The following is a 15,835-nucleotide window of genomic DNA, read 5'->3' on the forward strand; positions in this document are numbered from 1 at the left end:
GAAAGGAAGGAAGGAAGGAAGGAAGGAAGGAAGGAAGGAAGGAAGGAAGGAAGGAAGGAAGGAAGGAAGGAAGGAAACATGGAGTAACTACAGAAATGAGAAAAGTATAAAGAGACTGTAGGGCAGGAGGTGAGGCCTGAAAGAGGAAATAGCAGGACACAGGTGACAGAAATGGGAGTGGGTGGATCCAAAGGGGAAAGAGGGAGATCAATACAGAAGCAAGAGGGATAAATAACACCAAGGTAGTTTGATAAAGTCTCAAGAAACCATATCTTATATTTGCCTAAAATTATATACCTAAGCAAAGATCTAGAGGCAACGTTTGACTTCTGGGAGAAGACAACTTTTCCTCTCCCAGAGATGTGCCTCTTAAATGGCTTTCTGATGTGGAGTCAGGATTGAGACCATGTACACAAAAAGAAGGAAAGAAAATAACAACAACAAAACATGGATTCAGGAGGTTTTAAAAAATACAACACAATATATATGAGTATGTAGTAAATACAACCAAAGAAAGAGGGTTTAACAACTTGAGATGGAGGGTGTGTAGTTGCCAACAACTTAAAAATGGGAAGGGCTGGAGGTAGGCAAGGGGGAAAAGTGATGTAATTCTATTTTAATTAAAAAAATTAAAACATACAGTTACTAATATATGGTGGGTTTATTAATTGTAATTTAAAATTTTTCCAACTAATTCTTTTTTGAATCTCACTCTGTCGCCTAGGAAGGCCTCAAAAGAGGTAGCAAAGCTACCTCAACTTCCCAAGTGCTGAAAAATACAGGAACGAGCACTAGCCCTGGACTCCCTGTTTAATTGTTACTAAATAGTATGTTAATAAAAACTCTATTTGGCCGGGCAGTGACTCCCGGCCAAAACTTGGGAGGCAGAGGCAGGCAGATCTCTGTAAGCTCAAAGAGCCAGCCAGGATTACAAAGGGAATTCCTGGACAGCCGGGGCTACACAGAAAGAAACCCTGTCTCAAAACAAAAAACAAAAAACAAACAACAACAACAAAAAAAATGCTTCTTGATCTTCAATCATCTTTCATATTTTAAATAACACATGAAACCAAAAAGTTTAAGAACTGCTACTTTTCCATCATTTAAATAAGGTGAAAAGGGTAAAGAAATAATAAAAAACAAATAGTCTCAAGCAAGTACACGCCTCAAAAAGAGCTTTGGCAATCAATAAGAAAAGACTAAACAGCTAGATGGATGTGAGATCAATACTTAAGACAGTTATTAAGGCAAACCAGAAATATTACAACTGAACAGCTAATTGACTGGTAAAAATGCAGAAGAGAATATTACTTGCAACAAAAACAGAAGTTAAACAGCATATGCTGAAAGATCAAACAGGACATTGAAGCAAAACTTAATAGTAGAAAGATATTAACGTGGCATACAGTATAAACCTCACGAAGAACAATGCTAGTGACAAGCTACACAACCAACAGCTAAAGCCAGGCCAGCGCATTTTAATTCAAGCTAGACAGGGAGACAGCCACAACATCTTTGTTGCTCACGTATTTTTCCAGGAAAATACATCCCATAGGGTAAAAATGAAGCTGCTTTATACCTGCCTCTTCTGACTAAGTATTATACACATACAAAACATCTGGGCATGGCAGAGCTAAGTACTTAATTATTTCTACAGCTCCCAAAACTTAATTATGCTATGTGATAGTAAGAAGTGACTGAAAAGTAACCAGCAAAAATATGTATTATTCAGGTTTTCCAATTATTTTTAAAAAGCTAACACGTACCTCACTGAACCATTTACTGTTAAGCAATTTAATTTTCTATAATTGAATAAGGTCTATAGACATCACAAAAAAGAGAAAGACTTCTCAGGATGTTCTGCATGAAGTGTGCTGGTAATTAGGTCCTAGACCATTTGGCTAGGCACAGCCATGAGCAGCACCGGGGCCAACGTGTCCTGGGCTGCCATGTTTCCCCGTATACTGCAGGCTTGGCACTAGAAAAGCTCTCAGTGGCACCTCTATGAGCTGGGTCTGTGTATTTAAAAGCTACCCACACAACTGCTCCCAGTCAGACGGTGTCCCAGAAAGCAGGGAGGAGCTGACCCTCACCCCTCAAAGTCCTTGACACACGGCAGGCAGGCTCCATGGAAGCCTTAGGGTTGTACCCTTCAAAACACAGACACATATTTATAAAAACAGGAGGAAGCTTATACGACCACTCTAAAACCATTGCTGAAATGTGTCCTTTCCTAACATGGACAGTGCTTAGAAAGTCAAACATGTCCACGTGTTAAGATTTGTGTTTATTCTTTTAAAATAAAATAATTCAGGTCTGTGTAAATACATTTTCATTATCAGCAAAGTCCTTAAAAATATTACTATACCTTCCAAGTAATAATTTAACTATAATTTCTTCCTTATTCCTAAGCATCTTCTATTATTATTACTTCTTACTCAGGTGTACTAATATTTATTCCATCAATTACGAGTTATATTTACTACAGACTTCTTTTAGTTGAATATCTCAACATGGTTATCATTTACCCTTTCATGAGACATGCTTTTGAATCTTTATGTTTAAAAGCAAGAACAACTAAAATATAAAAAAATTTTTCCTTTGAAATTATATTTTCCTTAATTATCATTTGAACAAACTTACTCGTTTGAAGTCATTCATATTTGTTGCCTGGACTGGAGTACCAATGAAAGTAAAATAAGAAATTCTTGTTGTTTCTTCTTCTCCTTGATTAGACTGAACAAATAACTACAAAAGAAAATCACACTTATAATTACTCTATTTTTCTTTCATGACCACGCTTTAGATTTAATCTATTTGCTTAATAAAAACATCTTCTATCCTTTATAAGAATGAATAAGATTACTTTACACTTCCACCAGTTTTCCTAAAAGACTGCCTATTCCCTGCCTGCACTGCAAGTTTCACCATCTCCAGGGACGCCCTGGCAAGATACCCACATATGCAAGCTCGTGGTAATGTAGCACACAGGTATAGAGAAGTCATAAGTAAATTCTTTACAGACTACATAAAAGAGTGGGAAACTCATGGTAGACTTATTAATAATTTTATTAAAATCAGTCTTTACACTGTGGGAATCTCTGTATTATCTCTGATATTCACACACCCATTCTATTTCCTAGAATCACAGAAAGAAATTATGTTGGCAATCTGCTAAGACTATGCCCTCTGATGTGTTTTAAGGCCTGACTCTAAACTCTGTTTTAAAATTTCTCTCGGTACATAAGAAATAGAATTACTTATATATTACTTATATTGAATTTTTTTAAAAATTTTCCTCTATTAAAAAAATTAGATAATCTAAAACTGTTCTCTACTTAAAAATATTATCTCACAGAACAGGACCTGCACTGGTCTATACCAGGTCCTCTGTGTAGATATTATAAAGTATGTAAACAAGTAGGTTTCTGATTCTTGGGCTTTGTTCTCTTGGGCCCTTTTCCTTCTGTTGGTTTGTCCTGTCCAACTTAGATGCGACAGTTTTTGTTTTAGTTTTATTCTGTTATGCTTTGTTGCTATCTCTTAGAAGCCTGTTCTTTCCTAATGAGACAGAAAGGGAGTGGATCTGGGTGGGAGGGAAGTGGGGAAGAACAGGGAGGAGTAGAGGGAGGGGAAACTAATCAGGATATAGTGTATGAGAAAAAAATCTGTCTTCATTAAAAGGAAAACAAACTGTTCCTCTTCACATTGTTCTAAGATATTACTTATTAATTTTCATTGTTTTTATTACTGAAACTCCTTTCAAAGAGTTTATCTAATCAATTTAAAGAACATAATAAATATACTATGAAATCAGTTCCCAGCTTACTTATATTTAAAATTCATCTCTGACTAAAGTCTGACTATCAAAACTACTACTCTAATCCAACCTTCATCATTATAAAGTGATAGGTATGCCGCATGTGCCTTCACTTCCGTCACCTCCTCATTTTCTGAATATAATGCACAGGGTCTTGAGTGACAGTGCTCTACTACAATGCAGCCTTCATCTTCAGCTTTATTTAGATAAAATGTTTCAGATAAACCTTAGCTTGTTCACACATATTCATCACAAGATATGTTCATTGTAACCTTCCAAAAAAGAACTTAGAGGGTTCTTCAGATGATGTCAATACAATGGTGTGTCAGTTTGGCATGACTTGAACTCTGTAGATGGATTCTCCTTTCTTTTCATAGTTGAATCACTTAAAAATCATCTCTGGCACTAGTCAATATTCAGATAAAATGTAGTTAACTCTTAAAATATAAAGTCATCTCTTTCAAAATCATTTTTAGCTGGGTATATTAGCTAATGCCTGTAATTCCAGCACTTGGAAGGTTGAGACAGAAGAACTGTTGTGAGTTCAAGGCCAGTGTGGGCTATACAGCAAGTAACAGGCCAACCTTGGCTACAGAGTAATTCTCTGTCTCTAGATAGATAGATAGATAGATAGATAGATAGATAGATAGATAGATAGATAGATAGATAGATAGATAGATAGATAGATAGGCTGATTCAGTCTTAGTGCCATAGTCTGGAAATTTAAACAGGATTTTCACACAGGTACCAACCCTCACCACCAGAGCATATATAAATCCTCCAGTTTCTGTGTAAATGTTCTAGAATAAACTGACAAAGCCCATGAATCAACCTCCATTTCTCAACTTTACTGGATAAATTCTACTTTAAAAGATCATTTAGAGAGGCTGGAGAAATGGCTCAGTGCACTTAAGAGGCTTAAGAGCACTCATTGCTCCAGGTTCAATTCTCAGCACCAACATAACAGCTCACAACTGTCTGTGACTCCAGTTCCAGGGAATGTGACATCCTTACACAGGCACACATGCAAGCAAAACTCAAATGAACAGAAAATAAAAATAAATAAATCATTAAAAAATTAAATTAAAAAGAAAGATCATTTAGCATCACCTGGGACATAGAATTCAGCAATACTGCCCTACCCACCAACCAGAGGAAGATAAATTAACGAAATGTTACTCACAGTTACACTGTTAACATTCTGAAATTTAACATAACGAAGAGGAACAATGCCATCTTCTTTAATGTCATCTTCTGTCAGTTCCAGAGCTTGAGTTGGCTCACTCCTTTCCGCCTCCTCAAAATCCATAGATCGGGGTAGGTTGATAAAAATTTTTACATATTTAGGACCCTGACCTATAAAATGGTTTAAAAAAAAAAAATGAAGTACTAAAAACACAGTAACATATTTTTACTTTATCATCAAATGTATCTTACACAAGTCATGCCAAACTGATACACCATTGTATTGACAGAAACCTGTGTAGGCCTACAAATATATATAGTGGCACATACCAACAAACTTCAAAAACCTCTAGTAAAATTTAATCTGAATATTGGCAGTCAGTCTTTTCCCCCCAAAACTTACTTGCTGATATCTTCTTAGCCTAGTTCCAGCCTTCATTAGGAATAAGAAAACACGAGCATGCACACAGATATAAGCAAGTTCCTACCCTCAGTGACATAAGACATACAATGAGTTGGATGTGGAGGAGACACCTTGGGAGGCATAGGTAGGCAGATGTACATAGCAAACTCCAAGCCTGCTAAGGATACATAGTGATATTCTGTTTTAAAACAAAAAAAGCTATTCTATAATAAATATAACACTATCATTAAACAGCTATATAGAAGGTAGTAGTGGATTCTGATAGCATATGCAGGTGAACAACCTTTCATAAAATAAATATACTAACTTTTTGTTACCAACAACATGTACATTTTGTTACCCAGGAGGAAAACATTATTAGCATTAAGACTTATCCAAAAAGAAATTAATCAAAAATTACTAACTTTTACTTTCAATCAGTTAAAAAAGAAAACTGAACCAAATGTAGCCCCTTAGTCCTGACTGCCTTCTCTCTCAAAAACATCAGCAGTGACAGAGAAAAAAGAGTTGTGGCAGAAAGAAAGAAAGAAAGAAAGAAAGAAAGAAAGAAAGAAAGAAAGAAAGAAAAGAAAGGAAAGGAAAGGAAAGGAAAGGAAAGGAAAGGAAAGGAAAGGAAAGGAAAAGGAAAAGGAAAAGGAAAAGGAAAAGGAAAAGGNAAAGGAAAAGGAAAAGGAAAAGGAAAAGGAAAAGGAAAAGGAAAAGGAAAAGGAAAAGGAAAAGGAAAAGGAAAAGGAAAAAAGGAAAAGGAAAAGGAAAAGGAAAAGGAAAAGGAAAAGGAAAAGGAAAAGGAAAAGGAAAGGAAGCAAGCAGATGATTTTATGAAACATAAACCCAAGTCTGTAAAGCCACATTGCTATTTATGAACATGACAGTCCATAATTAATAATGAACAAAAAGCAGGACCTGGAGCCTCATTTTTATCACCCTGAGTAAGAACAGTTTGAAAACAATTTTGTTTCTTAAAAATGCCTGCCACTAATTTAGAAATAGGAGGAAACTTAGGGAAAGCAATCATTCTTACTTTAGATCCTAATTCCACCTTACATGGACATTTATAATCTCCCATGAACAACACAGAAGACCTACCTCTATCTGAAAAATAAAGTAAAAATAAATGTACGACAACAGGTTTAACAAAGCAGAAAGTCAGATTTTAACTGACTGCCCTTTACTCACCATTATCTGGTCCTTGAAACTTCATGGAATAAAGCTTAACAGGCTGATTGAATGCCACAGTAATAAGGAGCTGTAGGGAAATAGTTTAATTATCAAAGGCTTTATTATCACAAGGAATATACAAAATGGCTAAGGGGACTAAAATGAGAGTGGTACAAACCTAGTTCACCTAACAAAACCACTGCAGTATAGATTCTGTAAGCCGAAATTGGTTTGACAGTTAAAGATTGCTACCACCAATCACTTATACAGAAAAAATTAATACAGTAAACTTACTAAAATTATGTGCAAGAACTTAGGATCTGGGGCTGGAGAGATGGCTAGCCCCTGATGAGCACCAGCTGCTCTTCCAGAGGTGCCACCTTAAATTCCCAGCACCCACATGGTAGTTCAGTCATCTATAGCACTCCAGTCCCAGGGATCCAACACTCTCTTCTCACATCTCTAAGGGCACCAGGTATGTATTTGATGCACAGACATAAACGTAGACAAAACACTCATATGCATAAAATAAATAAATATTACCAAAAAAAAAAAAAAAAAGCTAAGAACTTAGGACCTACAAACTGACAAGTAACAAAATACCCAAATGAAATAAATATAAGTTCTAACTTTTAATATGCAATATACATCTTTTCTAGTGTATCAAGTACTTAGCCACCCTGCTTGACTACTGGAAGGCAATACACCACTATTCAGAAAGACTGACCCTCACATCAACTGTGATCTAAAATTCAAAAAACAGGACTCTCAGAGCCAGCACTGTGGCTCAGTGTGTGTACAATGCTCTGAGTAGTGAGAGAGACAAAAGGGAGGGAAGGCACTTGGATCTAAGGCCCTAAGGCCTTCAAATCCTGACTCTAAATTTCTCTAGACAGTCACATGGAACTAAGACACCAATGCTGTTTGGAGTCTCTCTGAAGCTTTAAGTTATCCATTAATTTTCTGTCCAATCAAAACTGTATTTGTTGTTCAGAAGTATACTCCTACCCTGCAAGAAAGACTTCCCTTAACACAAGATTTCAGCAGAGCAGTAGACAATGCCACAATCTATACTGTCGTGTTTTTAGGTAACTATGCTCAGGGATATGTGACCCACAGTCCTGAAGCTGTCATGAGGCAACTCTAGTTAGAAGGAAAGGATTACACTTATTATTTCAAAATCATATTGTGATATAAAAAAACAGCTATTTCCTCTGGTTACATCACTTTTCATACTTAATTCATAACAGTGTGTCAAAACAGCAATCGGGCTGGTGAGATGGTTCAGCTGGTAAGAGTACCCGACTGCTCTTCCAAAGGTGCAGAGTTCAAATCCCAGCAACCACATGGTGGCTCACAACCATCCTTAACGAGATCTGACTCCCTCTTCTGGAGTGTCTGAAGACAGCTACAGTGTACTTACATATAATAAATAAATAAATAAATAAATAAATATTTTTTAAAAATATCGCAATCATGACACGTGAAAAGCTGAAATGCTGGTAGAAAGCAGGTAAGAGGATAAAGCTAGAAATAGATCAGGTCAACAAGACTGCCTAAAGGCAGTAAGGTGCCATTAGCTCTAAGAGGGAGGAGCAACAACATGAAGATAAAGACTTTATGAACTTTTGTGACCAAGTAGAACAGGAAACAAGCACAGAGGACTAGAAAGTAAATTAAAGAAAGTAGCACCCAGAAGGTAAAAATGGTGTGATTAAGGTGTCCTACTTTCTCTGTGGCAAGAGCAATGCAGGGAACAGAAAAACAAAACAACAAAAACAAAAACAAACAAACAAAAAAAAAAACAGTATGTTTTTATCTGGAACTAGAGAGATAGTCTTAAATGGGAGTTCTCATCTAACTAATCTTTACTGCTCACATACAAACTATCTGTGTAGGAAAAACATAGAAAGCAGTATAAAATGACCAATCTGGTGATGATCCAAGCAGCAGTGGAGCGCACCATGAGTTCTGCAATGTTCTTTAGAGCACGCATGACAGCTCCCACAGAACACAGAAAGGAGATGGATCCAGATGATGACAGGACAGAAGTCAAAGAAACTGAGAGCCATACAAAGAAAAGGTAGAAACGCTCGTCTGGAAAAGAATGGCATAAGCCACAAGACGAGGACCAGAAAAGGCAAAGATCATCATCTGGAAGAGAGACGTAAGCCATAAGAGGACAAGAGGACAGAAACAGCACATGTAAATAGTGACAGTCCATACCAGCCTTAACATAACACTGAATTACCTGCTCATCACAGTCAGACTCCAAGAAGGACATGTCTTTTCGTAAACAGTTGTCAAAGCCGTGCTCATCACTTTCATTAAGACATTCACAACCAGCTTTGTTAATAAAAGGCATTAAATCCATCTGAAACAAAAGAAATCAAGAACACAGGCAAAACATTTGGCTTTAGCATAAAAAATATGGACTTGAACCTATGCTTCTTTTTAAACTGAGTAATTTTGAAGAAAATGCTTGCTTTAAATTAGTTACTGAAATTTTTATAACTGTCTTTTCAATTGAATTTCTGACTGAAATCTGTCACTAATTATTAAAACTAAATCTAGGTTTACCCTACATAGCAAGGTATCTGAAACCCAACTTGCAGGCCTTGGTATTCCCCAGGACATTTCCAACCTGGAACTTGGGAAACAGATGTAAGAAGTACAGAGCCTGAGGCCAACCCTAAGTATACATGAGATCCCATCTCAAACAGAACCAAACCACACACAGCAAAAGCAAGCAAGTCAACAAACAAAAACAAACCAAAAGGAAACTGACAACAAATATGATCATCAAAAGAGTAAGACCTGTCTCCATGACACACATGAACTTCGTGAGAGGCAAACCCGAAATTACGAATGGCAAGCTAACAAGCACCAGCAGCCTAACCTCATTCACTCTAAGCAATAGTCTGCACTCTTACTTCATGGGCTCCCTCCTCCCTTCATAACATCTAAGGAAGAACAGGACTCAGTCCCTTCTTAGGGAAACTAAGTTCTTAGGAACTAAGTCCCAGATCAACACAACCTGCAATCAGGTCCAGATACTACAAGGACTAAAATCAAGGTGATGATGCTGGCTGTGAAATTACCACACTAGTAGGATCCCAGTAGCTTAGCTATAGATAACAATAGGTCATAAAGGCACAGTTGCCTAATTTGGAGGCTGCTTTTCTTTAGGTCAAACCAGTTGAAACCAGTGACACTGTAGTTGAGTCTAAACAACTGTCCCCAAAACTTCTTTGTCTCATCATTTCTGCTGAGCATATGCACTATGTGATCACAGTGTGACCACACTGCAGACACCACCAGTTACTTCTCCTTCTTTCCTCCAACCATTGCTCATCATGCTTTAGTACTCCCTTATCCCTTAAATGTCCCTAAATAATATCCTTGGGGACACAAATTAGAAACTTGTTTTCTGGTCTTCATGCTTGGAAAATGTGTAAATAAACTTTCTCTTTCGCAGTAATTGGCATAAAGTATGACAGGTACAACGACCTAGTTCAGAAATTATCCATCCTGAACCAAATGGTTTACACTTTCTGATTGGGTGTTATTTTAAGTAAAAACTAACTGTATAGACTAACAGAAAAGAAATAATGCCATTATTATGTTACAGATACTCAATGACAAAGACACAAAGACAAAGACACATACACACACACCATGCACACAAAGCAAGCTCTTCTATCCATCTGACTAGTTTTTCAGCTTGACTTTTAAAGGGTTTACAGACAGGAACACACTGATCTGCTTTACTGTAGCTAATATAAATTTTTTTATGTATTGGCTGCAACTTGAGAAACAATTGTAGCACCATAAAGTACTACATCTGAACTCAGCTTCCTTCCTGAATAATTTCAAACCACACACAAGTGCATTAGAATTATGCATACTATGTAGTTTCAAAATATTATTGAGTTCTTCAGTCTTCATCTTAATTAAAAAAAAAACAATACTCTTAAAATACACTCAATTCTCAAGTTACATTTGATTCTAAACTAAACAAAAGTAGACTATAGGAAGTAATATGGGGATTCAGTACATTAAAACTCAAGCCATTTTACATAACTATAAAAATGAGAACTATTAGAGCTCCTGTCTCTAGCTGCATATATAGCAGAAGATGGCCTAGTCAGCCATCGTTGGGAAGAGAGGCCCCTTGGTCTTGCAAACTTTATATGTCCCATACAGGGGAAGGCCAGGGCCAAGAAGTGGGAGTGAGTGGGCAGGGGAGCAGGGGCAGGGGAGGGTATAGGGGACATTCGGGATAGCATTTGAAATGTAAATGAAGAAAATATCTAATAACATAATTTAAAAAAATGGGAACTATTACTTGGGCGCTGGCAGTGCATACCTTTGATCCCAGCATGGTGGGAGAGAAGGCAGAGGCAGGATAATCTTTAAGTTCAAGGTCAGCCTGGTCTACAGTGTGAGTTCCAGGACAGCTGGAACTACACAAAGAAACTCTGTCTTGAGGTGGGGGTTAGAGGGGGGTTGACAGAGAGACAGAGACAGAGAAAGAAAGAAAATATTTTTCAATGCCATAATTTCTACTCACAGGAGGGGGCAAGAATTGGAATATGACTATTTAATAATTTAGAAAACAATTGTGATAAAGGAATTTAGCTGAAGAAATTTAGGGGAAAATGATTTACAAAGAAAGCTTTAGGTTATAACAGACAAAACTCAATCCATTTAGTTTGAAAAATGCTCATTTGAAAGTATTTTGAATTAGTAAGAAATAAATCAGTACATTCCATTTCAACCAAGTAACATGAGATTTAGGATACTGTTTTTACTCCTCTGATGACATACATAGCCCTTTGGAATGTCTGCGTCCTCATTGCTTCCAGGATCATTCTCTAAATGCTGCTTGATTTTCTCTTCTAGTCCCACGGCATCTGCTCCTTGATACTGATCAATTCTTACTTTGTTTCGAAAAAACAAAAATGTAGGTGTTGCTGATATATTGTTTGTGGCAGCTGTTCCCTAGAATCAGCAAATTAAAGCATTAAAAATTAAAACAAATCTTATACCATTTTTCATTCTACAACCTTAAGCAAATTAAAATATCACAAGTCCTAACCAGAAAAATAAAATAATGTATTCCTAATTGTTATTTAAGAGAGCAACTAGGATCAGTGGTTAAAAGCACTGGCAGCTCTTCCAGAAGACCCAAGTTCAGTTTCTAGCACCCACAGAGCAGCTCACAGCCACCTATCTGGCTGTAGTTCCAAGAGATGCAATACCCTCTTCTGGCCTCTGCAGAACCCAAGAACCCATGTGGTAAGCAGTCAGGAATGCAAGCAAAATACCCATTCACATTAAATAAACAAATGAATAAGAAACTCTTCTTAAAGAGCAGACCTATCTTAAGGGAGTTGCTATGGAGACACAGATATATTACTCATACATCCACAATAGAGAAGAGCTGTTTGGGTTTTTTTAAAACATAAGCTTTATTGTCATACACTTTTTCTAACAGAACCTTCTACTACAGAAACTAACTTATGGCAGGCAGCATTTTTATAATTATGCAGTATGAATTAAAAAAAAAAAAAAAAAAGGCTAAGCATGCTAGTACACTTTTAATCCCAGCACTTGGGAGGCAGAGGCAGGCAGATCTCTTGAGTGTGAGGCCTGCCTGGTCTACACAGAGTTCAGGCTAGCCAGGGCTAAAGAGGACTGTCTCAAAAAACTATATATAAATAAATTAAAACAAAAGAAAACAAACAAAAACAAAAACAAAAAAACAAGAAAGGTAATGAGTCAATACAAACCAGTAGTGCTAAGAAAAACTATCCACCTGAAAAAGAAAAAGCCAGTCCATACCACTATCAAAAGAAAGACAATGTCTTTGTCTCAAAAAAGGGTCACCTCATCTAATTTCTACTCTTACAGAACTGATTTCAGACATCATAAAAATATTTGTTTTTACATTTTTTTCTAGTTCTGTAATACTGACTGGAAATGAATAATAACCAAAGCACCACTATTTAAAATTTAATGACAATGATTTTAAAACCAGCAAAGCAAATCTGTCCTTTCCCATACACGAATTCTATGAAAGACATACAGAAGATATATTAGTCAAAGAAAAAAAAAAGTAGAAAGGGTATCTATCCTCTAAACTCCAGAAGGGACCTATTAGAACAATAAAAAATAAAAATTAAGACACAAATGTGAACTACACTTATAAACAAAGAATATTTAGCATATGAAAAACACCTGCACAGTTTATTTCTTAATTCTCTGCATGTAAATACAACACTGCCATACAACCACCACACTACAATCACCAAGCTGTTATGCCTATAGCGCTATATCCCAAATAACATATTCTCCTACCATTAGAAAAGGAAAAGACAATTCACAGATTAGGCAAAAATATTTGCAGAGCATACTAAACAAAGTACTTTTACCTGTAATGTGTAAAAAACACTTACAAATAAGTAAGAACAAGAATGACACCCAAAAGAAAAGTCAACTTTTGGAATAGGTAACTTGACAAATGAGGTAGTTAACACGAAAATTACTTAACAGGGGAATCAGGGAAATACAAATTGAATCTACTTTTACTGCAACATGTTAAAACAACAACAACAAAAAAAAAAAAAAAAAAAAACAAGCAGTATTCAGAATAGAGGAACTGAACTTTCTTACATATACTGTTCTTAATCCACAAAATATAACCACTCTACATATAACTTTGGAGATTATGAAATGATCAAATTAAACTACAATCAAAACTGCTCTGCTATACCTTGTGATCATCAATTACCCAATGCCCCAGCAGAAGATACTGAACTGAAGTAGAAGGTAACCTACTACTTTAACAACACCCTATTGATTTCACCTCATATAAGAAAAACTTGATATAATATGCTAACCAGTATAGTCAAAATAGCATTGATAATAATCCTGACATTTCCCTGTCTTCTAAAGAATAAATACAATATGAATAAAGACATAGTGGGTAATATTAGTGTAGGATTTTGATGTGTTTTATGAAAAAAAGGAAAAAAAAAAAAAAAGACTCTCCCGCCTTACTTACCTGGCACTGATGCACATCTACTTCCAAGAAGACTGCCTGCGGGTACTTATTACTCATAGAGCTGAACGCCGGAGCAATCCGCAAACATGGTCCACAACTGTGAGAAAGAGAGGGCCATATCCAGTAAATAATACAAAGACTGTACTAACTCGTGCTATAAAAGCATTTATCAAGTTAGACAAAATAAGGCACACTGATACATAAAAATTCATAAAATTATGATATAGTAGAATCAAATAATTAATTCACGAAAGTAGTACAAGAAAGTAAAGAATAAAGGCTAACGAGGCAATGAGAAATACAGCAAGGGGCAGCAGACTCAAACTTGACACTACTGATAACATTAGATGTACTGAAAAAGCAAATTAAGACGAGGTGTGGGGTACACACTTTCCATCCCAGCACTGGGGAGGCAGAGGAAGGCTGATCTCTGAAAATGGGAAGCCAGCCTGGTCTACATAGCAAGTTTGGGGACAGTAGAGGCTACAATAAAAGAGGGACCCATCTAAAACAAACAAACAAAAAAAGAACTGAAGGTCAAAAGTTAAATAAGTCATTCAAAATCCAACACCCTAGTTAGAAGGGCCACAAGTGGGGTAGCCAAGTCATAAATCTAATTCAATCCCAGTCCATTTTAAAAGTTATTGAGTTTTTAGTAATAAATTTTTCTCCTCCTAGCTCTAATATTAAATGAGACTCATGAATTCTTTCCCCCTACCTTCTACAATAGCCAGTGCTTTTATCTTGAGCAAGGCTTGTAAAAACATATATACAACCATGGATAAAGAAAATGTATGCACTTTTAAAGCCTTATTTCATAGGGGCTTGTTTTTCCATAGGAGAAAAGTTTCAAACAGGCTATTTCTAAATGTATTGTTGTTACTAAAATGAAGCTATATCTGTAACTGGTTCTGTAAATCACATAAAATACACCTATTTTAACAATTAAACTTTATTAATAAAATAATACACTTTGGTCACCTGCTATATTACACAATTCACAAAGAAGTTAAGTTGGTTTCACTTCATTTAAAGTTTTACAACTGCCAAGAGCAGGGCCAGGCAAAGAAGCTAAGCCACAGATCATTTGCCTAGCAGGTATGAGTCCCTGGACTCAATCCCCAGCCCAAAACCTACCATCCCCCAAAGTCCATAGCACATCTCCAGTGTTTAGCTGCTGTTCTTTATAAAGCAATAGCCATATACTATATCCTACACATTCTTGAAGAAATTATATCCTCTTGAAAAGGAGCAATCTATAAAATACAATTCTATTTTTATATGGTTTAAGTTCAGGCAAAACTAAGAGTGTGAGAATCCAAAAGTGAAAGGAAGGAGCCCAAGGATGCAAGACTTGGGACTGTTAATAATGGTGTGTTTCTTACTTAGTATTGGTTATACAAATGTGGATCTTGGAAAATACATCAAGCTACACAGTTTAGTATTTGTGTCTTCTTGAATGTTAGTTATCAAAGACCTCCACCCTCCATGCCCAAACAAACAAACAAACAAACTCTCCCAACTGAAACTTTACTCCTAGGCCTCAGCATGTCCTGGTCTTCACCACTTCACCTATGTCACTCACAAGTGTTTATCTGTCTAGCTCCTGCAGGATGCTGGGCTCTTATTTTGGTAAATTACTTTCAGTTCTCAGCAATTTTGCAATATGTAATTGACACATTGCACATGTTAGAAATATGCTTTCAAACAAAACAAGTTAACATACTACTGGAATTCAACATCCTCGTATACACCACTAGCATCCTCTCTGAATGGCAACTATAAACATCTAATCAATTACAAAGTAAGGCCTGCTTTAAGAAAATAAAATAGAGGAAACTGTCTGTAACAGGAGGACTCAAATTACTGAAAAAAAAAACTGTGATATATTCACCACTTGAAGATAAAAGTCATTCATATTATAATAGGGAAAAAAACAACATTCTTTTAGCTTAGTATACCCACAAACCAAAACAATAAAATGGCACTGTTGACAACCACTCAATGTATCTGGCCATATTTAAGAAGCAACTATTTGGAGACAGTTATTTTAGAAATCTTGCTAGAACAGATATTTAACATAGTGAATTCTCTCTCTCTCTCTCTCTCTCTCTCTCTCTCTCTCTCTCTCTCTCTCTCTCTCTCTGTGTGTGTGTGTGTGTGTGTGTGTGTGTGTGTG

General features: G+C 36.3%; 1 protein-coding gene across 2 annotated transcripts in view; it reads right to left on the minus strand.

Annotated features, from left to right (window-relative positions):
* The window catches only part of Txnl1 (thioredoxin like 1), a 24,534-nt gene that overhangs the window by 4,971 nt on the left and 3,728 nt on the right, over positions 1–15,835 (minus strand). For both annotated transcript variants that reach the window (XM_021214430.2, XM_029547134.1), the window contains exons 2-7: positions 13,657–13,753; positions 11,418–11,591; positions 8,839–8,961; positions 6,606–6,675; positions 5,004–5,176; positions 2,644–2,748 (exon numbers count right to left, since the gene is read on the minus strand). In XM_021214430.2, the coding sequence (XP_021070089.1) occupies positions 2,644–2,748; positions 5,004–5,176; positions 6,606–6,675; positions 8,839–8,961; positions 11,418–11,591; positions 13,657–13,753 (742 nt within the window). The remainder of the gene's footprint in view (positions 1–2,643; positions 2,749–5,003; positions 5,177–6,605; positions 6,676–8,838; positions 8,962–11,417; positions 11,592–13,656; positions 13,754–15,835) is intronic.

This window comes from Mus pahari, chromosome 15 (genome assembly GCF_900095145.1).
Source record: "Mus pahari chromosome 15, PAHARI_EIJ_v1.1, whole genome shotgun sequence".
NCBI classification, from domain to species: Eukaryota; Metazoa; Chordata; class Mammalia; order Rodentia; family Muridae; genus Mus; species Mus pahari.